The 25,182-nt window shown below is 47.4% G+C and overlaps 1 protein-coding gene across 6 annotated transcripts in view; it reads left to right on the plus strand.

The window, feature by feature from the left end:
• The first annotated feature begins 2,144 nt into the window (after nt 1-2,144).
• LOC149364543 (uncharacterized) overlaps nt 2,145-25,182 on the plus strand; it is a 49,395-nt gene continuing 26,357 nt past the window's right edge. For 5 of the 6 annotated variants that reach the window (XR_016289202.1, XM_089574491.1, XM_089574492.1 and 2 more), the window contains exons 1-8: nt 2,145-2,293; nt 11,806-12,061; nt 14,404-14,602; nt 15,581-15,661; nt 15,883-16,027; nt 16,803-16,898; nt 17,969-18,165; nt 23,459-23,620. Coding sequence is in view for 5 of the 6 variants with exons in the window: in XM_089574491.1 (XP_089430617.1) it covers nt 11,988-12,061; nt 14,404-14,602; nt 15,581-15,661; nt 15,883-16,027; nt 16,803-16,898; nt 17,969-18,165; nt 23,459-23,620 (954 nt within the window). In the remaining variant the exon portion in view is untranslated. The remainder of the gene's footprint in view (nt 2,294-11,805; nt 12,062-14,403; nt 14,603-15,580; nt 15,662-15,882; nt 16,028-16,802; nt 16,899-17,968; nt 18,166-23,458; nt 23,621-25,182) is intronic. The other variant, XM_089574495.1, reaches the window with a different exon arrangement.

Genomic DNA, 25,182 nt, shown 5'->3' on the forward strand with positions numbered 1-25,182 from the left:
CTGTAACTACCCTAGGTCCATCTTGATGGACACCTCAACCGCGCTTAAGCTTAAGGGAAGGGGTAGAGTCATAACTGACGGTGCATTTGTCATCGCTTCGAATCCATGTCACAAGCTAGCCTCCTACTTGACTAGCACATGCAAGCTATATAATGCGGCAAGAAATCGTATGACACCCTCTGGAACGCTGTACGACAAACCGTTGCGTCATATATAATTTAGGAATGTCTGAAGTGGCGGTTCTCGGCTTTTTGAGTGCGTCATATGGCCGCTTAGTGACGTCACCATTTTTCTTGCCATCGCTGGGATTTTCTGTACCACCTGAAAGTACACACACACACGCCGCTGGCTTTCTCGTAAACGTAATGAAGTTGATTTCGCATTAAAAAATCCATGAAAAAGTCATAGCCAGCCTCGCACGTAAAAAAACGTGTACTGTACGATGTCAGTGCACGTTAAAGAACCCTAGGTGGTTGAAATTTCCGTAGCCCTTCACTAACCCCCGTATTCAAGAATGTTCCTTATCCTAACATGGAAGTCACAGGCTTTGGGATGTTAAACCCAAATAAATCAAACTAAACCAAAAATCGCGGGCGGTTTAACATTGCTAAGCACGGAATATTGTGCAAAAGCAGGCTTTATTAGCAGGCGGACACCAACCACACTTGCATGAAGGAGAGATTGAGCTGTCCATTGACCCAGCGAGCCAGTTTTGCGCCTTTCCTTTCGTAGTCAAAACCCAAAGAGACTAGATCGTTGTCAATTACGCCTATGAACACAACACCGGCGGCCCTCTTGTTTTGTTGTTTGCTTTGGTTTTTGAGGAAAGGAAATGGCGCAGTATCCGTCACACCTCGGTGGACACCTGAACCGCGCCTTCCCTTAAGGGAAGGGATAAAGGAGGGAATGAGAGAAGATACGCCATGTGGCTGCCATCATAGAGTTAATATAACCAACTGCTGCCACACCACCAACGCTCCTCCACTTTCCACCTGAAGGTCAAATCCGCCGCCGATGACCTTGGCTTGACTAGGCTAGTAAAGCTTTGCTTTAAAACTTATTGGATATGCAACGGGTGTCCATTTTGTAGTGGCAACTTTTGTAGTGGCTAGAATGGCATCCTCTCCCACACCCCATAGTTCAGAGCAGCAACAAGAACTCCACTAACATCTAGGGTGGACTGTATGTTTTAACGAAGAGCGCACTTCTAATCGATCGACATTTGTGATTCACTGGAGAGCAGGCAGATGGCCCAACCATGGCGCACGTCAATCAATCGTCACGCAAGCGTGACGTCACAATACAACCGATGTGGCGCGGGAAACAAATGCGTTTAATTAGAGAACAATGCGATCTAAATTCGAGTAGTCCAACAACTCGACTGTGTTAGAAAAATGAAACGCTTAAAAACTGCGCTCACATCTACTGCTTTTAATGAAGCATTTGGAATTTGAATGGCTACGTCGTTGCTGAACATTTTTTAAATTTTTGCCGTCTCCCGCTGACCGCCTCCATGTTGATTGTAACGAAAACTAAACGATTTACTTATTTTCTATAAAACAGTTCCTTTCACAATCCGTATTCGTTGTCAATGTTGGTTATTACTCATTAAATGCACAGCGTCATCACATGCGACGCAAACGAATCAAATTGGGAAGGGGCGCAGATAGCTGCTTTGCGCAGTCTCGCGTCAACTATTGTCAGGTGCAGTGTTTCGCTTCTAAATGATTAAATTCTCATTCCTCAGAACGGCGAAGTTCGCAAGCAACGTGTTGAAACTGGCCAGACGCGACGCTAGCGCAACAGCTGCGGGAGCGGCAAGGGAGTGCTGAAACAGCGAGCAAGGGACCGCAGCGGCGTCGACGGGCGCGAAATTGCGGTTTCAGAGGTTTCAGTTTCGGTGCGCGAGCCACAAGCCGTCCGTGATGCGGCGAGTGCGTCGCCACCAGCGCGCGCGGGCGGGAAATAAAGCGCGAGGAATTGGCCCAGACTTCGCGGCGCGCGAGCGGGTCGCATCACTTCACGGGCGACGACAATTAGGTGGCGACCGCAGGCGACCCCCGATTAACACCGATTAAGACCACAGGGTTGAGTGGGCTCCTCGCGGCGATCGTTATCGCTTTCGTAGGGCGTGACGTCGCCGTGACGTGTGTAGTTGTCACTCCGTTTTTCAACATGGCGGAGGTGTTGGAAGTAAATAGAAATGGATTGGCCTCCTCTTTGTAGCCGAATCATCGATTCGGCGACGAAGGCATGACCCCGCATCGAGGAAGTAACTTTTCGCAATACAAAGGTAAATGTCTCTCTTACGTATCGACAGCGAAAAGTTTGTCCGTCCGCGTTAGCCGTACTGACTAATTGACCGTGTCCCGCAAGCGTTGTTCGCTAGGCCTAACATATTTTAAGGTGCATTGCGTTTTCGTATTTACGTGAAATACTGATGCACCAGCGCATCGGTGATGTGCATTTAGCGCGACCGTGCCCGAAGCGTGCACGGTGTCCCGCCATCGCAGCGCGCGAATAGCTCCGCACAAGCCGGCGCAGTTTCACGCGGACGTGATAGCAGTAGCAGCAATGGCTGGAAGTAATTAACGATAAGCTCGTAAAAATTCGCATCCAGGCGACAAACTGGCGCTTATATGCATTCGATACCGTGAACATTTGAGAGGCCTTGCCCGATTTTCAACTGGGGTAAGTGTGTTGTTTGTTTTTATCGGTGTTTACGCTGCTGTGCATACGCGCATTGCTCGCGTGCTATGATCACGTCGAACGTCGCTGCGCACGGGCTAGGCTCGATAATTTCGGAATTCTCTGGTGAAACGCGAGAACTCTGGCCAGATCGGCCCACTGAGCTCATGCACGGAACGAGGACCGTCGCACGATGGGCGGCACGTTTTTTTGCATGAAGCCATGCGCGCGCTAGAGATCATTAGGCTGTGTGCTTCGACGTTCCAATGTGGGCGACCTCGAGCCTTGAGGCGATCGGTAATGCCTCTCGGGTACAGTTTTATGGCCCTACAAAATACCGCGCGGCGAAAAAGCAGCATCTTTCGCACCTTCTTGCCAACTTGGCACGCGCGTGCGGCGATGTTTTTATTGGCACGATTAGTATCTGCGTCCCGATTCGTCTGCGTGTTGTAATGTTGCAACGAATCGAAGTGGGCTTGTGGGGAGGGTGGCTATTAAAACTCTGCAGGAGGTGAGAGATTCGTCATTGTCGCTTCCTTCAGTTAGTCTGTGCCTGCTCGCTGGGAGAGCTTCGGCTTCGCTGTTAGCGCAGGTTTGCCCACTGATTGCAGTGTCAAAAGAGAAAAGACCAATTTCTTGGTAGAGCTTTGAGAGAATGGGATGAGGAATGAGGTCTTAGTCGACCAGTAGCAAACGTTGTGGCGAGCCTTGACCTTTATTTTGCGGGCCGACGGGTGAGCAGCGTGCCAGTTTACTGGACGTTGAAGGAAGTTGCGCCGAATGTGCGCGGAGAAGGGTGGTGGGACAAGAAAACGAGGAATAAAAGACCGCCTTCGTGGTTTCACGTCGGCAAGTACGACGGAGAGCAGTGGTAATCGAGCGGTTCGCGCTGGCATGCGTTTCCGCCTCGGCCTCGTCTACGGGTTCAACGTCGCGCCGTTATTTTATATTATTACTATTATTCCGCTGCCAGCACGTGGCGGGCGTTTTATGCGGTCGCCGACACAATTAGGCGATTAGCTTAAAAATTGTTCTGAACTGCGCCTTCTTTTTTTCCCCGTCTGGTTTGCATACGATGCAAAGCGCGCGCGCGAGAAATCCTAGCAGACGGTGTCGTAACCACCCCTGCTTATCGGCGCTGAGCCGGCGTCGAAACGGTTGGTTGTTTGTTCTGAAACGCGCTGACTTCGTGAAGAAAAACGAGGAGGCGCTAAAAGGGGAGCCGCAGCGGCAACGCTTGCGCCGCCGACGTCGCCGATCGCGTTGAAGCGAGACGTTTCTCGCCGCCCTCCTTTCCTCCCCCGCAGTTCATTTTTTCTGTTTGCTTCTTGCGCGGTCGTGTTCCGGATGTGTTTGACCGGCGCCGGTGTCTGCTGCAGCGGCATTTCATGACCCAGAGCGTTCTTTTGCCGCCTTATTTTCTTTCATAAAAAAAAAGGCAGTCTCGCTGCTACTACTACTACGTGAAAGGAATGCCTGCTCCTTCTCGCGTCTTTCCTGTTGTATTTATTATCAGACGCCTGCTTCCCCGCAGCGCTTCTTCAAAAGGCGGCAGAGATGCGTTAGAGAGCTGGGAGAGACGATAGGGGGGGAACGGGGGAGCCGAAAATAACAAAGAGAACAGTAACGCTCGGCGAAATGGCCTTTTGTATTCACCTCGCCACTCGACTTGTCGGCCGAAGCTGGAGAGCTGCAGCACGCGCAGCTGTGTGTTCTTGCCCATTGTTATTGGCGCGCGCGCGCGCACGGCTCTCCCGCGGACACGGCGTTTTTTGTTTGCCCGTGCGCTGTTTGTTTTTCCGTCCCTGGTCGTCTTTTTTGCGCGGGGGCCCGTCGCAAGCCTTATCTCTCGCGCCGCCGCGCTCGCCCTTGTCCGAGGAAGGCAGGGCGGCAACGCCTCCGCATGTGGGGCGGGCCCCCCAAGCGACCTCCTGTGAACGGCCGACTGCGATGCTTTTACTAATTTCTCTTGGCATCTTGTTCCATGCTTCATTGGCATGAATGGTGCTCAAGGGGTGTAGGCGGCAAATTTTTGTTGCGTGGTTATCCTCTGCAGTGATGTATGAGTCGGTAAACATGGATGACCGTGTACAGTTTGTCCGCGTCCAGTAAATAGGTTTTAATTTAATGGTTTCAGAGGGCAAATGGTTGTTCTGACATCACAGGTGAAGTAGAGATTGCTTGAATCATACGAAAATTGCAATCCAGTCACTTTTTTGTCGTCCTAATTTGCTCCAGCTCTTGCTCTAGCCTTCCCCAGGGCTGGAATGACAGTGAATGCACAAAGAACTATTATATTGCAGTTTCCTGTGCCTCATAAGACCCCTTTTCTTGTGACATCATAGCTGCTGTTTAGCAGTTGAAGCCAAAGCAATGTATGAAGAAATTCAGCTGTAATATTACTTTCCCTGTGCAGCCTGACTCCATGTGGTGAGCTATGTTTACTTAGGTCCTATGCACCACTCCAACAATAATTAAACACTCATCCAAAAAATTCGGAGTGTGTACCCATTTGAATGGGACGTGTAACATTTTCTGTGGCAGCGCTTGTGCTGCCTTGTATGAATGCTGTATCCCAAGGGGCATTGAAACTACCGTGGACGTCCCATAGACGTCCTGAATGTCCACTGGACGTCCAAGGGAGTTTCAGTGCCATTTGGGATGTCACACAGATGGAAATGCAAAGAAAGCTACGGAAATTGGTGGACACATACAGCATTTATTTAATGGGGGAATTCCAAATGAAACCAAGTTAATTATTGCACCGGGCGGTGTTTCCAGGACCTGCTCCACCTTCCTAGTGATATGATTTTACTGTGTTGGAACAGGCTATACCTACATACAAGCAGAAGGTTGCAAGCTGTGGTTGCATATTCACTGCAGCTCATTTTTGCATGGACTGGTGGCATTGTTTTCATGTTTACGACATCTGGGGGGGGGGTGCTCTGCGCAAAGCTTTGTCATATATATAACATTTTGATGCTTTGCACAATTTGGAGCGTGTGATTCTATGAAGAAGGTGCTCCGTTCTCACTATTTCTTTTAAAAGGTCAGGGGATATTTGGAGAGTGATGAAGACTGCACTTGGCCACACTTATCCTCAGCACAACGATAAAATAAACTCATGGCAGGTGGTGTCAACGTGCAAGTGTGCAGCTAATTGGCATCGTATTGCATCGAAGCTGTTGTTGCTTGTAAATGGCGTTTGATTTACAGATACATACAAGACAGTTTTCAGATGCTGTCTGCGAGGCTTTAGAATATATATAAATATGTGTGACAAGCCTCTGGAGTAGAGTGATAAATAGTGTCCTCACCAGACTTTCTTTTTTTAATGCGTGATCATTAGAGGGGGACATGTTACAAAGAAAATGAGGCCTCTGGGTGAAGCCCTAGGAGTGAAGCCCTGCCCACCATGGCAGGTGGCAGTTAAATGAATGAATGGTCGCAAGCGGTTGCCTGGGAATAGCAACCTGGGTTGCACAACTGACTGCTTTTTTGTCATGGAGGAATTCTGTGCGGCAGTCCCGAATGTGGGCGGAGCTTCACTGCAGACTTAAGCTGTATCTGACTACAGCCTAGTGGGCAGGAACCTTTATGGTGTTTCTGCCAATTTTGTGTGTCCCATGGAAATTGTCTGCAATCCAAGTTGATGCTTAGTCATTTCCACTTCACCAGCATCTCCAAGATCCACTGCTCTAGTGTTTATTATTATTATTTTTTTTAATAATGCAGGTGTGCATGCCACCAACTTGTAGGGTCAACTCTTTTTTCCAGCCACAGTGCACTGCTACACAAGGCTGAACTAAACAAGCTGGGTTCCCGTATCTGTTAAAAATGACCCGTGCTAGATAAGCTAGGCTTATCTAAAGGGCTAACGAGGTTCACCCAGCGTGCTCATATTGAGATCAAAATTGTTTTCCAAACGCACACATACTTCTTAGCCATGAGCCGAGCAGTGTCAAAATTTTTAAAGCGCGCAGATTTTCTGTATCCGGAAATGCAAATGTTGTTTGTCAGTTGGCCATTACGCTTTGTAAGACTGAAAAAAACCATGCTATCTGTTGCATAGTTGCGTAAAATTTCTTCTGTAGGGTTTGTTTGTGTATGTTTGTTGAAATTTCATATAGGTCATCAACTGCTGCTCTCATGGTTTACAGAACCTCTGCAGCAGCTGGAATGAAACATAGGGCAGGGGACGTAGTCCACTATACTGTTTAATTAAGCACTCTCAGCTTGGTAACTTTTAATTCATGTTACAGGCAGCAAATGCACTGTCTTGATGCATGCCACATTTCACTCACTGGCCGGTTCAGTGGGGACAGGGTTGGGAGTGGATTGATGTTTCAAAGCCCTTGCAGGTTTCCTGCTCGTATTATGCCAGACACAAGGCTGTCTTTGGTTTTGGTATGCAAATTAGGGCAGATTGCAGCTTGGTATCTTTCCTAGCAGAGACCCTGGGGAAAAGGGTTGAAGTAACATAACCACGTGCGGCAGTAAGAAAGTACAACCCAAGACTGCAGTTGTACCAATTGCTGACCTGTTAATTACAGCGGTAAAAGGAACATTGGAAAGGTACGAAGAAAAAACAATTGTTCTGTGAAAGCTTATGTGTTAGCAGTTGGAACACATTCATGTGCCTAGTATTCACAGTGCCACTTAGAGTTGCATGTATAGCTTGCGTGATGTAAGCTGCGATTGGAGAGAAGAATTTCTTTGTGGGCAATAAATGTAAAATAATTGTGCAAGCTATGAAGAAAGGTGCACAGGAGTAGGGGCTTGTTTGTCTTTTAGAGGTGGCGGCAAAATTGAAAGTGACATTTGGTAAGTGTAATGCAATAAAAATATTAGACGTATGAGTTAAGTGCAAACCAATGACGTACATGAACGAACACACCCAGGACAGAGATTGTGTAGTTGTAGGCCAATCATGTGCATTGTTAAAACCATATTCTCTTCACCAAGACTGTGTTCTCAGCATACATCTGCTTTGAGGTTCAAAGCAAAACTCTGTCTCATACATGTTTGTGTGAGCCACCAGTTTCTTTTCTGCACTAGCGAAGCAACAGCGTCACTCCTGGTAGTCAGTCTAGCAGTGGACTGGTTGAAATAGCAAAACTAGGCGTGGCTAATACCGATGGAATCGCTGCTTCCTTTTAGTTTGATGACGCATTGTCAGGTGTACTAACATGGATCAAACAGTGGAGCTTTCGCTTGCAAGTACCTTTTGAAACAGTGAAACATATGCTTATCTAAAAATGAATTATGTTTTTGCATAGGGTTCATTGGTCGGGGTAGTGCTTGTATTAATGTTCAGCACCCCTAGAGAGCCCCTCCATCGGCACTTTTGAGTCAGCTTTGGTCTGAAAAAATTGGTCTAGTAAAAATTCAGTTTGTGCACGAAAGCCCTTCACTCCAGTGTTGCATTGCATCAGACCCTGTGTCACGCGAGAGCGAGAATGCCAGTGAACAGGATAGTTCGAGCATATGGCTGCAGGTACAAGAGGACAGTGCCAGCTACAAGTGTGCCTCAAGTATCTAGTAAACACTGGCAGTTGAGCTGTTTGAGTGGCACTTGTTTCAAATGTCAAGCACAGAGCATCACTCAAGCATGATGATAAGGTAGCTGTTCAGAGTAGGTTGAAGGGTACATTTAGCATCCCTCCCGGCAACCTGGTACCATTATGGGAAGATAACAATTTCTTGCATTGGATGTCAGAGCCATATAGATAAAGTGTGTTCCTCGGCACAGAAATTCCTTGTTTTTGGGTCTGTAGTTTGTGTCCGCTACGGCTGTTAACATTTTTTTCCTTTGTGTTTTTGTTTTTTTAAATGCCACCACCTCTGCTCAGTGTTCATCTGTAGCGGCAGCTTTGCAATGCCACTGTGAAGTTCCATTTTGAATCATTTGCTCAAAAAAAATGCATACTGCTGGACAAGCCACAAGATTGCGGGTTACTTCAAGCCGTCATTGCATTGTTTAAGTAATGTTTTGTTCTGTTTGTTGGTGTTGCTGGGGGTGGAAAAGCACACAGGGAAAAAGTCTGGTTTGAGTTCGGTCTTTGTACTGGCCTGTTTATTGCGAGCAACCCATTCCTGTATTCTTGAGCAACAAAAGTATGTAAGCTATTTCAAAAGACAGCAGCTTTTTCTTGTAGTTATTATTTAGCTGAGACAAATAAATTGTGCTTCTTGAGAATGGTCATGAAGGTGTAAAATTTGTAGTGAGCGCATGTATAAATTAAAATAAGTATAATAGCGACCGTGCATTTTATGTATGTACTTTTGTGGTGCATGCAGCCTCCGCATAGTGGTCTGCTGATTGGGAGTTTAGTATGCACACAAATTACTGACCATAGTGATATGTCTTAGAGTCTCTGGGTGTTTAGTACTAGCTTTTGTTGCAAAATGATTGTGTTGCTAACATTCAGTGCTTGAAAAAAAAAAATGGGACGCTATGAAGGAAAGCGATGGATAAACTGCAGTGAAACCTGGCGGGCGAAATTAAAAACAGCAGTGACAGCAGTTGGTCAGGAGAATGGTAATTCAGCACGAAAAATAAGCTGAGCAAACAGCCTCATCGTGTATATATCATTTTTCTTGCTGCGAGAGGGTTCTTATCAGGCTGTTCAAACAAGCAGCTGCTTGCAGTGGGGTTTCGAGCTGGCAACTGGGACAAAAGCAACCTTTCTTGCTTGTCCTATTGGGAACTGTCCCGAGCGTATGCGCATGACATATGATGCCAAGCGGTCCACTTGTGCAAACAGTGATTGATTAAAAGGCAAGCCCTGTCCTGGCTTATCACTTGCTCAGAGTACTTGTCACACTATGACGTGGCTTTGTGGGAACCACATGTGAAAAGGCACATGGACGGAAGAGTTGGTTGTATGCATCGCTGTATTGGGCGTTTGCACATGCTGTCGCAATGAAAAGAAATGCGAACAGTGGAACATGTGGGGTGGCGAGCTGTTCGCATTTGTTTTTATTGCTCCTGAACATTGAGGGACCTTTTTTATGGCATTTTGTTTCCTTCCTTTTCTCAAATTGCGCTCTGGAAACTGCTGTGTTTTCTTCTGGCATTGAAAATTTGGTGGAAATTTGTGTTTCCCTGAAATTCTTTCTCTTATTGGACCTTTATGGCAATTTTTACTTGTGGAAAAGAGTAAACAATGAGAACTCGTTATGTTGATGGACATGAAACACTTCATTTTCACAAACCTGGACTAGAAGGTTGTTTGTACTGAGGAAGTGTTTACGAACTTGCTTGTGTCTTTTTTTTTTTCATTATTTCTTGCTGTTGTTTGCATACATTACCACTTCCATTGCATCTCCAGACCCTTACATGTACTGTAGCTGCAAAAACATTCGACATTGCACTGTAGTGCACTGCATTGTTGGAGCAATGTTTTGCCAATGTATGGTTGGTACAATAACCCTGCAAAGATTGCTTGTTCAAAGCAGCTGGCCGGAGGGATGAGTAACAAAGCCGTCTCTGTAAAACAAATTCACAGCAGCTAACACTGAAGTGAGGCAGCCTTTCTGAAACAGGATTATGGTAGCTAATTTCTGTACAGTTGGTTTAGCTGTTTTTAAGGCAAAATTGGGTTCAACCTGACTTCTCTGAAATTTACTGGGGCTGCAAAAAGTTGCAAATATTGGGATTTGCCAGGAAACGAAAGGTCCTGCATATGTGGGGAGAATAGCTCACTGGACTTATTTTTTTTAACCAGCAGCTGAAGATAACATTTCAGCTAAAATAACCACATTGTGGAGTGCTGCACTTTTGTTTTTTGCTTTATTGTTGTTTTGCACATTTGAGAGCTGTCGTAGCACATTTTGATGGCAACAACCCAGCTTAACTGAAGCACTGAAATGGACGTGTGATGAAAGGCCGCTTAGGGCACACATCAGTGTCTGCCTGTGTGCCACGCATTGTGGGGGTGAATCGGCCATTGTCTTGTGATGCGCGTGTGACGTGCATCGATGCTAGTATCTGTGCTGCAGCGGTTATTGTCGCATTGTGATGCTGTGTGCCCATCAATCATGAGGCACCGGAGAATTGTGGTGGGAGGAAGGGGAGAGAGTGTGTGCCGTGCAGTCCCTATCGTGCTGCAACAGCTGTTTGGCTGGGTGCTAGCTGTAAGCAGTCCCCAACAGGTTGCAACTTGGTTGCGCTTGTTCATATTTTGCCTGAGGCGAGCTTGGTGAGTTGGTAGTGGCATCACTATTGCGAGGATCGAAAGAAAGGGGAGAAATAATGAGCAGCTGTGGGTTGTTTTCGTAGTGGGGGAACAGGATTTCAAAACACTTTTTGCGGAAAATGGTGCCTGTTGAAAGCACTGTGTGATGAAATTGTAGGAGTATGCTTTAGTTGAAGGACAAGCTGTTTACAATAACGATAGAAATGACATGTTCATTTATGAGGGCAGCAAACATGCTATGCGCAGAATGCCTTATCGGCAGTCCTGCAATTAATGCACTGCTTAGCATAAGTCACTGTGTACTTCATTCCTGATGCACAGACGCATCTCATTTCTCATTCAATGGGACCATAGTTACCGTGGCAAGCAAGGGCTGTGTTAATCTAACTTGTGCAACTTTTACTCCAAGCCATGATGTGCGCTTGCTTGCGAAGAAGTGCTGTCCAAAACGGGTCACGCTCTTGGTGATTCCACAGCCTTGCAATGTAAGGTCACCTGCCTTGCTAAAAAACAAAACAGAAGTAGCATGTGTTCTGCAGTCTGTGTGAATGTCACCACCCATTCAGTAGGATGAATGCCTGGCTTGCTGTAAATGCTGGCTGCAGTGGCTTCATTTCGATGCAGGTGAGAGATGTCCATGTGCTGTGCAATGTCAGTATGCGTCGAAGAATCCCAGGTGGCGGGGGTTTATCAGAGCCATCCACTACGGTGCCTCTTTCTCTCTTTCATTCCTTCCTCCCTTTGTTTTGTCTAGGCGCAGCTGTGTCCACCGAGAAGTGAGACAGTTACTGCGCCTTTTCTTCCCTCAAAAGGAAAGGCTGTAAAGTAATTTTGCTGTAAAGTAAGCATATTAGTCAGCCGGTGGGATGGCTTGCACCCTGGGCCAAGGTGTGAGCCGCTCTGTGTGCACTTGCAGGGCGGGGGGTGTCCAGCAGCAGCGGTGGGTGGTGGCGGTCGTGGGGCGGCTGATCCCCCCCGTTGGAAGGAGGCAGCGTGGCGGGGGAAGGCCCCGAGCGGCCAGCCGGGGGCGAGATCCGGGTGGGGCCCGGGCACCAGGCACGGCTGCCCGAACTGCGGCCCGCCCACGAGCCCCCCGGCATGCCCCGCGAGGAGCTGCGCTGGACGCCCGGAGTGCCCGACTGCGACCTCATGATGTACCTGAGGGCCGCCAGGTTAGCCTCCTTGCACCTGCTCCACCTTCTGTTTGGGCAACACTACCGTCAGTTGTCCCTGAGTAAATGAAGAGCCCGCCGGGGCACTAATTTTTCCATTACCCTGTGGGGCCAATCTGGATCTCCAGGGGAAGCTGAAACTATCCTCGTGGAAGGTGTAAACATCACTGTGAAGTACTTGCCATACTGATCAAATCGCGCTAAAAGGCACTGAAAGACGAAAACACAGGCGGACGAAGCGCATACTTTCAACTAGTTTACTTCACAAAACGTGTCGCTTTTATACAGAGCAGGATGGCATAAACGATCTAAGAATGAAATAATCAATTTGCATCTGAAAAGCTGCCATCACCTTCCTGTCTATAATCTGGCCAGTGACCTCATCCAGTCTAATTCATTATCTTCGAGAGCTATTGACGGTGTGCTGACACAGTTTTCTGTTCCAATAGTCCTGATTCCAATAGTCCAATATTCCAATAGTCCTGTTCCAATAGACTTGCCATACCTCAGCCCTCAGCAGAAAAGTGTAAACTGTTTCTAATGTAATCGTTTGAACGGAGTGCAAGAAATAAAAATGCAACATAAGGTTGACCTGATACAACTCAGCACATCAGGTGGTCTGATACCAGAGGGGATGTACTGCAGAATGCTGCATGAGCACCAAATTGTATACAAGGCCGTAGAAGCGACCTGCATGCACTGATAACATGTTATTAGTCTGTGCTGTATGCACTGCTGTGACACCTTTCACCACGCAGCAAGCAAGTTGTTTTACAACCCCCCACCCCCAACAGCATCATGCCGTAAATGCACGCAATCATATGGGCTGTTCAAGGAGCCAACGTTCAGTATTGGTGCAAAGTTTTATGATGTTTGTTTGTTAATCACTGTGATCACTATTGCATGTGATGCATAAGGCAACCAGATTTTTCTGGTAAGATTGTAAATTTGTGCAACTAGATTGTTCAAGATTGTCGTAGGTGCTTTCCATGCCTTATCTCGAAAGTTCTTTGTCACCTTTAGGAGGTAAGTAAATCATAGATGAAAAATTTTATGAAGTCACAATTGTGAAATTATCAGGGAACATATATTTTAGTGTACTGATTCCAAATATGGCGTTTAAGCTCATCCAATTCAAGTCCTTGTGCACTTACTATTTGGGTTATGTAATATCCCTGTCAAGCGGGCAAGTTAAGTGCGCTTACGGAGAGTGTCACTCGCTGTAAGTACAATTTGCCGCATCTAAACGACGCAATTGGAGTGTCACTCGCGGAAGAGTGCACTCCGCTAGGAGTGCGTTCACGGACCACACTTTGCTGGCAGAGTGCGTAGCCTCGCCAGCAGCGACTTCAAAGGCAAAACATGTACGGTGCATAAAAAGCACGTAGAACTTTATTTTACGTGCTATAACACTGTTTTCAGAAAAAAATGTCTTCGTTGTGGCTGGAAGCGAAGCAACAAAACAAGGAAACGAGATCAGGTGCTACATCGCTGCCTGCCGCCATCTTGCTTGTTGCCGCAATTCTGGATAGTCTTGGCTGGTCCTGGCTTTTCTTCAATTTCTATTTTTTTTTTCATCGTTAAAAATTGTTGAATCTCGTTTTCTATTGTGTATCATGTTAAGCAATCAATTATTATGAGTCCCTTTTCTTTTCCTTCGACCTCTTCAGAAATTCCGCTCATTTTCTGTCGCCATTTTTTTTTTACTACGAGTGCACTTTGCTTTCCCGTTTAGCACCGCGCAGCCTAAAGTGTCACTTGGGTTGCCGAAGCGCACTCCCCGTAAGTGCACTTAACTTTTGCGCTTGACAGTTGTCTGTCTGAAGCTTCTAAAACTTCTTGCTTCAAGGAACTCGCTGAAATGCATGCCACTGTTTTCTCCTGACCTCAAGGAATGCAGTAAGGCTAAAATCATTCTGCCTGGCATAGAACTTGAGTTATAGAGTCTTGAAGGTGTCACTTCAGGAGTGGAAAAAGAGGTTTTATTCCTGTTTCTGAAGTGGCAGCCTCAAAACCCTCTAAGTGATGTTTTGTGGTGGGCAGGATGATAATTTTGCTGTTATTGCATTCCTTTGTGTCGGGAGAAACCGGTAACGTGCACGTGGCTTCGCTGAGGCCACATTCACCGCTCACTGCCGCTAATTTATGGAGACACTCGGAGTTGGAGGTTCAGTGTGTGGTGCGATCGAAAGAGTCGGGGCACCATCGTAACTTTGCCATTAGGGGAAGGGGACCCCACGTGCATGACACCATGGTGCTTGTAACACTTCTCCGTGCTTCTGTGCTCATTGGCTCGGATCAAGGCAACGGGAGAGAAGATGACCTCTGGTGATTGGTTTCAGGAGCATGGCGGCATTTGCGGGCATGTGTGACGGGGGCTCGGCGGAGGACGGGTGCCTGGCAGCCTCGCGAGATGACACGACCATCAACGCGCTGGACCTGCTCCACGACAGCCAGTACGACACAGGCCGGGCCCTGCAGGCCTTGGTCAAGAACCCGGTTCCCCGGGGCCTCGATAAGAAGTGGACCGACGAGGACCAGGCAAGTGGTGTGCACGGCCAGGATGGGATGTCCTTTGATTGCACTGGGGCAACCAGAGGACCGCATCTACAGTCAAGTCCACTTATAACAATACTGGTTATAACAATATATTGAATATAACAATGGTCGGTCATGGCACCATCAGCTTTGCCATGTGTTCTATGGTAAAATAACCTGCTTATAGCAATGCTGTCAAGGCACATTATTGGTTATAACAATTAAATCTGGTAATTGAGTGTCAACCATTATAGAAAAAAAAAAGAAATGCTACAACCACACCAGCAAAACCATGCTTACAACACAAAAGCGTGCATGTGTGGGGCCGACCAATGGACTAAGCTGGCGCAGCAACGCCACGAAAGCAAAAGAGGCAGGCGTCATCGCGTCAGGAGAGCTGCTGCATTGCTGCATTGGCTACGCATGCCATGCGTACCCCTAATCAATCAGTGCAGCGCGCGTGCATGCAGCCAGCGCGGTTTTTCTCTTGTCGGCTGTCACCGCACCCTTGGTTCTGCATGCTTCTTGAATTTCCCATAAGAATAGCTTCCAAAAAGCCGGCTTGATTCCTGTGACGTGGAGGTGCGCAAAGCTCCCGGTGGCGCAGTGATGGCGGTGCTTTGGTCATCGGTGAATGGTGAACATTGTTCCGGTTCCCTGTAGTTCGATTTAACGAGCTTTTACAGGCATTAGAACAATCAAACCCCTCTGGGTATTTACTGTCAATAAATGCTCTGAAGTTTGTCATCCTTTCGTTTTTTTCGGCACAACCCTGTTATAACAATTATTGGTTATAACAATTGTATTTCCATGGCACTTGAATATTGTTATAAGTGGGCTTGACTGTATTATGAGAGCGTTCTGTTGTCTGCCCTGCAGTGATTCCTTCTGCTGTGTAATTATTAGAGTTTCACATGCTCTGATCTGATGCTCTTTTTACTGTTTAAAACTCGTGTGTCTGTCTGCCATCGCTTTGTGCAGAAACGCTTTGTCAAGGGCCTGAGGCAATATGGCAAAAACTTCTTCAAGATACGCAAGGAGCTCCTTTCACACAAGGAGACGGTCAGTGCCACATTGTTACTTATTCATCCATCTCTCGTTTGAAACGAACATTGGCCTTTTCCATGTGATCGGTTGCCAGTTATCTTTGCTGCCTTTGATCATTCAGCCTTTTGTAAAATGCTGCTCAAACATGCTGTGTGAGTCCTTCTGCGAATGGATTTGCACACTCAGTTCTTGAAGTGCAGAGGTGATTCTCAGTTTCCTTATTGACCACCACACAGGCTGACTTGGTGGAGTTCTACTACCTGTGGAAGAAGACCCCAGGCGCGGCGACTTCCCGGCCTCACCGGAGACACCGCAGGCAGAACGTGCTTCGGCGAAGCAGACCATCATCCCGACTGACCAAAGTGGCGCAGAGTGAATTCGGTGGGTCCGTTGCACCGAGATAGTGCGCTGCATTGTAGATGATCCCCAACCACACTTCGCACCTTTTTTATCTGCTTTTTTGAACCCTCGCCACCCCTCATGCGATTAGCTTGCTGTTCTTTTTGCCGCAAAAACTACAGAAATGATATGCTGCCATTGACACAGCCTTCCTTCTGAAGAGAAGAGGAGGATGTTATTTTGAGCCGTTGCTTATAAGAAAGAAAGAAAAAACTAAGAACGCAAGGCTTGTTGTCTTTCAGTTTGCCGATTGCCAGAGTGACTGTTTGCATTGCATGTTATCATATGCTATTTGCACCACAGTGTAGCTTTTTTTATTTAGCACATTATTTAAAATGCAAAAATTGTTTTGAACATGGGACACGGAAGAAGTAACTGACGGATGACTGCACTGTAATCTGTCGGCAACAGCTCTTAAGGGTACGTGTTCCAGTTCTGCAGTGTCCTTGGCGTAACGTGGAGGAAAAACTAGCAAAGGGAAGTGGCACCGTTTACTGCACAGTGGCCAGAATTGGTTATGCTTACGTGCCTCTATGTTGCATGGCAAACAGTACATTCACACCACAGCAAGCTGTTGCTGAATGTCTCATTACACAGTCATGGTGATTGTCTGCAAGATTTTTTTTTTTCTCACGTTCAAAGCATTTTTTCCTACTTTTTTAGGTCATGGGCCAATTAGCCTGCTTAGCCCCCCTCAGCACAATGTGTGTGTGGATAGATTTTCAGTTTACCGTCACTGTGTCTGTCTCTGTTGCAGTGGACGCGAGTTCAGCAAGCGAAGAAGAGGAGTCTGCTGATGATTCTGATTCCCGGGAAGTGCCAGCCTACATGTGCCACAGCTGCCTTGCGACCAGTGAGTGCTCCTCTTTCCAAGCCTTTCAAGCAGAACACAGGGTACTACTGTGGCTCAAAAGACAGCTAAACAACTGCTCTTACGAACGAGATCAAAGAGATTGCATTGTGGCAGCTGGTTTTGAAATTCGGACACAAAAAATAGGTGTATTTGATGCATTTTCGCGAAGTCGTGTGTCGGGACTGCACATTTATCTCGCAGTTTTTCGCAAGCTATGGGAGCCTCTGTCACCAAAATTCACTCGTTAGTGGGAAAGAACCTTGCGAATCTGAATATAGAAGATTTGAACAATCGATTTTTCCGCAATATTCGGCTCTAGAGATGCAGGTCTCCCCTTAAGCCCATACTCAGCAATTTAGACACTGTTTTCGTAAGCACAAAAGTGTGCCCTTCCGATGTTGTAAAGCCTGGATTAGCATCTGCAGATGTCTCTCCATGATCCAAACTCGAAGGGACCAAAAATTTATTCAGATATGTAAATGTTTTGTTTATGGGACTGAAGCGACACTTGGAGAAGTCTGCCTTTTTTTGGCAGCAGGCAACGCTGCCAAAGCTAGCGCGCCGGTTCGCGCAGGCTAAGTTCGCACGCAAAAAGTAGTTCGCCATACAACCAAAGCGCACCCAAGCATATTTCGTAGCAACAAATTTTAAGTGCTGTGACTGGCACCTTCTGGACTTCTTTTTGCCTCCTGCCACATTTTCGTCCTGCGACTCGTTGAGATTTCGAGAAGCAAAAAGTACACGTGGCGGTATGATACGGGGTTGGTAGGGCAAATCGCCCCTACTAAATCCGCGCCCAAAAAGTAGCTCACACACAGTGAAAATTATGGCCAGAGAGCCCAACACTGAGTGCCTCACAGCTTCGACCATCATTTTCAATGCTACTACATCGTTTTATACCAAACAGCGACCGAAGTTTCGAGAAGAACGAATGATACGTGGCGGAGTAATATAGTTTCGTGGACGCACTACTTCAGCAACCTCCGCAGCGTTGCCTGCTATGTATGAAACGGAGTGTAGTCACATCTGAGGGGCTGCTAACGTGCCCCCTTCTGTGTGTTTGTCGTCAGGCTCGAAGGAGTGGTTCCAGACGGGCAAGGAGGGCTCTGTGCTCTGCTGGGACTGCTGCCAACAGAAGAAGGGCTCCGAGGCAGTGCGACCCCTTGCAGCCAGCGAGGGAGACGGGGCCCCACCGTTCCTCTTTAAGCCCGTCGAAGGAGATGCGCTCAACGGCAAGCATGTCATGCGCACCCGCCGAAACAAGGAGGTTCGCTTCCTTTCCTCTTCTTCGTTTCAGATTTTGGTTTGGTACAACGTTTTGCACAGTGCAAAAGCAATAAAGTCTGCTGTTATAATGCAGTTGTGCAGCATTTGCACCCCCTGCTAAATGACCTGCTGCAGTATTTATATTTTTCTGTGGGTATTATGTGTGCATGCATGGGAGGTCGTTGGAACAGGATACTGTATGAACGCGTGCAAGGACCGCACCGTGTTTTCCCAAAGGAAATATTTAACAAAAAAAAAAGATTCATGTGAGGGCCACACCCAAACTTTCCACGACCCAGGCGGAAATAGCCTTCAGGAATAGCCTTTGAGCCACGCGCCGTGGCCTCCGTGATTGATTCTGCTGCGAGCAACGATGTGCTTCATTGCGGAGCCCACGCACGCGCACATGAGCTTCCTGGTGCCGTCCACAGATGGTGCCCGAGGCCACGGGCCATCATCATCATCGTCAACTTTTTCCTCCGCCACGACCTCCCGCTATCCATATCAGCGTCAGTATTGCTAGCTCCTGCTTTTTGTGGCTGTCAAAGGCACGGTGGTTTCGGTAGCGTGTTAGCATGTTAGTTCACCGTTGTTGTGGCACAACTTTCGTATGCTACCGCCGAGCATTGCAATTTTAGCACAATGGGCAATCACCTTAATAGCTACATGGCTGGCATTTTTCTCTCGAACACGGCAAGCGTGTGGTGGGAAGGAAATTCGACGTGGCCGAGAAGTGCATCCGATGATGGTTCATCCAAAGGGATGCATTGAGGAACACAAACTGCAAAAAGCATGCTTTCCGAGGCAAGCCGTGCAATTTGGCGAACTGGAAGAAGAGCTGCTGTGCTATGTCTAGTACACTGGAGCTGTGTGATGGAAGTGCGGAGCAATGGCTATGTGTTGACAACAGACATACTGAGCGACTTCTTGTGAGATGAGCATGCGCCAGAGCACAGCATCAGCTCGGAGTTGGAAGACTCCACGAGTGACAATTGAACGTAGAATAAATGCCACTCATTCCCTGATTGGTGTGTTTTTACTTTCAAAAAAAAAATTTCCTTTGAACATCGCGTGTATGGGCCGCACCCCAAAAATTGGCCCTCAAATCTGGAAAAAAGTGCGGCCCTTACACGCATTTACGAGGGGGTACCCAAAAGAAACCGGACTTATTTTTGTTTGAACTTATTTGTTCACATTTTAAGCACACACCTTCAGTCTCCTTCAAAGTATTCCCCACTTGCAATGATACGCTTGTCGAATCTTTCATTTCATTTTTCAAAACATTGTTTAAATTCATCTTTTGTGATGCTTGACAGTGCCTCCGTCGTTTTTTTCTTCACCTCAGCAACATCAGCGAAACGCTTTCCATTCACCTATATTTTCATTCTAGGAAACAAAGAAAGTAGCACGGGGCAAGGTCAAGAGAGTATGAGGGTTGAGGAATAGGGGTCATGCCATTTTTGGTCCAAAATTGTCGTAGAGACAGGGCTGTGTGAGCAGGGGCATTGCCATGATGGAAAAACCAGTCACCCGACCGACACAAATCTGGCCGCTTCCATCGCACACTCTTGCCCAATCTTTTCAAAACATCCAAGTAGAAAGCCTGGCTGACTGTCTGCCCCTGCGGAACAAATTCTCAATGGACGACTCCTCTCACGTCGAAAAAACAAATCAGCATTGTTTTGAGGTTTGGTTTCACCTGACGAGCTTTCTTGAGGCGAGGTGAATTTGAAGTTTTCCATTGGCATGATTGTTGCTTTGATTCAGGATTCGATTCAGGAACACTTCAGTTGTCCCCATAGCATCGTCCTTGTACGTCTTTCTTAATATTTCAAGAGTTTCCATTCAACTTTTTCCGAGCAAAAATCAGAATTTCACCGGCGCGCGCTGTTCACGAAAATCAGCCATTGCAAAAACGACATTCACACAAAACAGTCGTCACTCTAAAACTCTGCCTGAACTAGTCTGACCTCCTTCAACGACGGCACTCGGCTTACTGACTCTGGAATGTTCATTCTATGCGCCCCTAGTGGCCAAACGCGGTACCATAGAAGCTTTGCCGACCAAAAAATTTAGTCCGGTTTCTTTTGGGTACCCCCTCGTATACGGTAATTCTTATGAGCTGGAAAGTATGTGGACCCCCATTTAGTTGCCTATGATGCCAAAAAAAGAAATGCTAACGTACCTTGCATTTTGGCAGATTTGCACCAAATTCGCCTTGTGTGCTAATTTCAAAGCTACAAATGCAGCGAAACCTCGCTGATGCATTGCTGGTTCACACAGCTTCCCGGCTGATGTGATCAAAATCGCGGGCAATTCCCAGATAACATGATTTCCCGCCTGCTGTGTTTAGCAATCAAGTGAACTGCACATGTGCAACAAGTAGGCCAAACCAGGGGGCACGCGAGATGAGGTGCTGGAATGCCTCAACAGCCACCTACCGCAGTGGCTTCTCTGCAGTGCCTTCGTGCAAAGTGGGGAGAGGAGCAGGTTGTTCCCACAGAGACGCAGCAAAATAAGAAACACAGCGGCTTTTTCATGGTGCCTAAAGATGGATCATTTGAGAACTACCGTATTTGACCAAACTTGGAACTAAAAACTTGTTACGAAAGAGAAGGTCAAGCGCTGTAAATGGTGCAATTTTCATTCACCTAGGTTAATATTTAAATGAAAAATTTTCTGAGTAGCATCTCCCCTCAGAAGTGTGTTGGTATGGTAGGACTCCATTTCCCCTTTTTTCATCTTTTTTTTGAGAAAATTGGAAGCCCTTTCCTGTTGGTCCAAACAGTTCCACATGTGTTTTTTTTTTTTTTTCATCTTGAAGGCAGTTGAACAGTGCTGGACTGCTGTACCAATTATCTAGAAATAGCGAATGTCCTTTTCCAAGGTAGTCTTCAAGTAGCTCTAGAATGGTAGAGCCAGAAAATCCCAAATCCTTGATCATGGTCATGTTTGTCGTGGCTCCAGTGTACACAACAATTTCAGAATGTAGCCGGTTTTGACATCGCACAGAACAAAGAACTTGACACCGAAGCAGTGCCTCTTTGAAGGAATGTACAGTCTAGCCCGGTTATAACGAAGTCGGCGGGAATCGGAAATCACTTCGCTATATCCACCATTTCGTAATATGCGGACTACAAAAAAAAAATGCAAACATCGGCATACCGATTTATTGCTGCTGAAAGAAGTTGTCCAGCGTTCCCTGAACACGTTTCGCGAGTGCGGACTTCAGGATTGTGGCTTCCATACCATCCAACTGCGAATGAAAGATCTGGTCGAACTCCGGACTCCCGAGGTACATCCGTAGCGTGTCAACAGCTGCGATGGCCGCTGCGGAGGTGACCGGCTTAAGGGCACAACTAGTTTCGTCGCATTTGCTGTCGGAGGCGCTCTCCGCCAAGGTCTCTTCCATGACACTCCCGGCAACTTCTTCAGTCGTCAAGTCCTCGGTGGCAACAAGGTCTTCGTCGGCGAAAACGAAGTCCATGTGGCTTAGACCCACAGGCACAAGGTTCAAGTCGCTAGCGGAATCCCAAAGCTGCTCCAAGCAGGCCGTCGCGGCGGCAGCATCAGCGGTTGCAGCGACGTCAATCGCGGTAGCTTCGTTCCCGTGACGGCCGTGACGCTGTTCAAGGACGGCGCAACACGCCACGAAAGGACGCCGTCAGCCGAATTTTGCTCTTATTTTCGCGAAAAAAATCGCCTCAAGGACGCAAAAATGTGTTGATTGGCAGATTATTTTTCGGTTGGTATTAAATCTCTTCGTTATATCCGCTGACGCGCTCTTATTTACTTCGTTATAACCGGACCCAAAATGCATTGAAAATGCAAAAATGGGAATGGGAAATTGAAATCCCTTTGTTATAACCGCTATTTCGCTATAAGTGGCTTCGTTTTAAACGGGCTAGACTGTGTTGCCGAAATGACAGCCGCCCTTTCCATGGCGTCATAGACACGTCTATGCACAGGTCTTGGTGTGGAATCAGTAGGCTACTCAGCTTGCTCTGAATTGCTTCCATAAATGGTCGCACTGTTCTCAGCCGATCTGCGATATCTGCGGAGTCTCTCAGATGGAGGAGCCGCAGGACGAGCAGAAAGCGGTGCAACGAAAAAATGGTCGCAAAAAAATGGTGTGTGCAACATAAGGTTCGTGGTCCAGTAGTCCTGCAAGGCATTCTTTCTTATCAGGCCCATCAGCAGAACGACCTCAAGGAAACGGTACATTTGTGCTACATCTGTTTCCACCCAAGCTCTCAGCCGCGACGTGCGTGCAACTCCTTGTGCGCTTGTCTTCACTCGCATGAACCGATTCATTTCACTCACAATGTGTGAAACAAAAAACAGCTTGAAATAGTCACCTTCTTGAGCATCCGGTTGAAGAGTTGCGCTCGCGGACGGTCCAGAACGTGACGCGCAGAAGGAAACAACGTCTGTGAGAAATCTCCTTTCTTCCACATAGTTTCCGTTTGCCGCGCACGCTTCCGGCTGATGGTCCCACCGTTCCAACATCCGAATCTGACGATGCGGAACTCGCCTCTTCCTCGGATGAGACGCTGTCTGAGTCCGAATCTGAGCTCGGCTCGTATTCAGAATTGGAAGAGCCACCACTCCAATGCGCAGACAAAGGTCCCGCACGGTCAGCCATCTGAAAGTAACTGCGCTCAGCGAGGAAGCGCTTTCAGTGGTCCGCACAATGTAGAGAAATGGTACGTTGTGTAATAAAGATGAGAGAGGGAGATGGAAAAAGGCTAAAACAAAGTTTGAGGGGCTTTATGTTTGCTGCTCCTAGCCGCAGGCGAGGGTGCGACGAGAGAGCGAAAGCAACAATCGAGTCGTGTCGGTCTCTTAGACTCTCGGAGAGGCAACGGCGCGCCGCTGAGCTTGACGCGCTGTAGCAGACATGCCAACCGAAGAAAAGTAAAAACCTGCAAAACAGCGGCAGATGGCAGAACAACCCTTTAACGCGTAACCATACGCGTGCGCCTCATGATCCAGCGAACTCGGAGCCACCGCGCCACTTAGCAAAGAGGGAGGCTGTTGGTGACAGTCGCTCCGTACTTGCGAAAACGTACCGGTACATCCGTGACAGCGAAAGGGTTAAGATGAACAGATTTACATGGTTCCGTCATGTTTGTTTAAAAGGGGGGAGTCTACTGCGCTGCGCAGTTGACTACTTTCGATGGCAAGCTTTTTTGTCGTGCTTCAAAGAACCGAGGCCGTTAATAAATACCGGTTGTCGGTTTCTCAAAGTCTTCGTGCATATGCTTAAGCACATCTGTGTGTGTGTTATGCAGAACCAGAACCACACGAAAGGCAGGAGTAAACATGGCAGCAATAGTGGAGGAGATGGAGCAAGTCCGGAGAATGTGGACGGAGCGCTCGCTGCCAACAACCGGGCGCCTTCCGGAGGCCGAAAGTCACCTGCTGTCAGCAACACTGACAAGGATAAGAAAAAGGTCTGCTTCCGGCATTTCACACTGGTCTGTTGGAACACTCAGATTGCAGACGAGTAGAAGTTAAACAACTTTTCACGAAAGCCAGTTAGACCAATGAATGAACCGGAACTTCAGAAGCTGTCCCTGTGGAAGGGTTTCTGTGCATTTAAGGCATCCAGGTTTGCAATCTTTATGCCACTAGTACACAGTCATCACAGGCTTGATGTTGATTGGATACTTGTGCATTACAGGAATCATGCAAAGAAACCGGGGTAAAGACTAGAGTGAAATGAGGCCAGCTGCAAGTCCTGACCATAACTTGCGCACTACTGGTTTTGCTATATTGGCTGTCAAAGTGTAGTTTCCGCTTGCATATTAACCGCACTCCCCTATAATTTTTTCTACCAGCGTCTATGTGGATGGTACGCTGCCAGAGGCGCTTTAGCGCCTACACGGTGCCTATCTTGCTTCGCATTAAGTTTCTAACTTGGTGGTCACTTCAGAATGGAAAGAAGGAAAAGGATGGGGGTTATGCACGATGTTGTTGCTGCTGTGTTTGTCCTGCTTTGTATCCATGAGTACAGGGTCAATCACACTTAGAGGGAACACGGCTCCGCGTGGCCGGGTACCTGCGGAGTGGCACTGCATCTAACCTGTTCATGAATCAATGCACAATGGCACACGAGAAGAGGGACCTCGACGTCTTGCTTCGTGTCATCTGCCCCTTTGCACGCGTTTGCTACTGGCTTCATCGCAATAGTGCTCCGCGTGCGCGCTGCCACGCGGAGCCGTGTTCACGCTTGGTGTGATTGACCCTGTACATCCATGTATGCATGAGTACTGGATGGAGCCGGGCACCAGTGACTAGCTAGTGCGAGTTTGTCACGCGGCATCTTTGCTTTGTATTGGGCGCTCTTCACCACTTGAATATACCTTTTTCGGACATGCAAGTGGACAGCCACACCTCCTTGTGCTAACGGGCATCTTTGTAGTTATAGCCAGTCAGCCAGAATCGCTAGCTGTCCAGTTGCAGGATTGGTCACTGGGAAACTTAACCCTTTGTAGGAAAGTGGGACTCATGTTGTCCCACTTTCTTTCAGTGCCAAAAACCGGGCAGTGGTGCACCTCTGTACCATGTTTTCGCATGCCGAATACTACTGCGTAATCAAACAAACCATTCAGTGCGTTTTCCTCTTTCACTGATAGGCCTTCGTGGTGTTGTGTGTCATCATCATCATCATCATCAGCCTGACTACGCCCACTGCAGAGCAAAGGCGACCCATATTCACGGGAAGAATAAAATTGGAAAATCTGTTGAGCCTCTGAGCCTTTTCCTTCAGCTCGCTACCTCAGAATATTTCTTGAAGCAATTATGAATTCTATCGCAAATTTTTTTGCATTGATAAGACTGATGTATACATGTATACCACATTTGAGGTCTTTTTACGCAGTAATTGGTGAAAATGTATACCCCTTTTCTTTTTACAGAATGGCTTGAAAGTGATGTCAGTGAATTTCGGGAGTTATTTTAAGTGGAATTTTACCATTATAGGCATCCGAGACATGCACACAGCTTTTGTCTC

The sequence above is a fragment of the Amblyomma mixtum genome, chromosome 2 (assembly GCF_055824585.1).
Source record: "Amblyomma mixtum isolate Tamu chromosome 2, ASM5582458v1, whole genome shotgun sequence".
NCBI lineage: Eukaryota > Metazoa > Arthropoda > Arachnida > Ixodida > Ixodidae > Amblyomma > Amblyomma mixtum.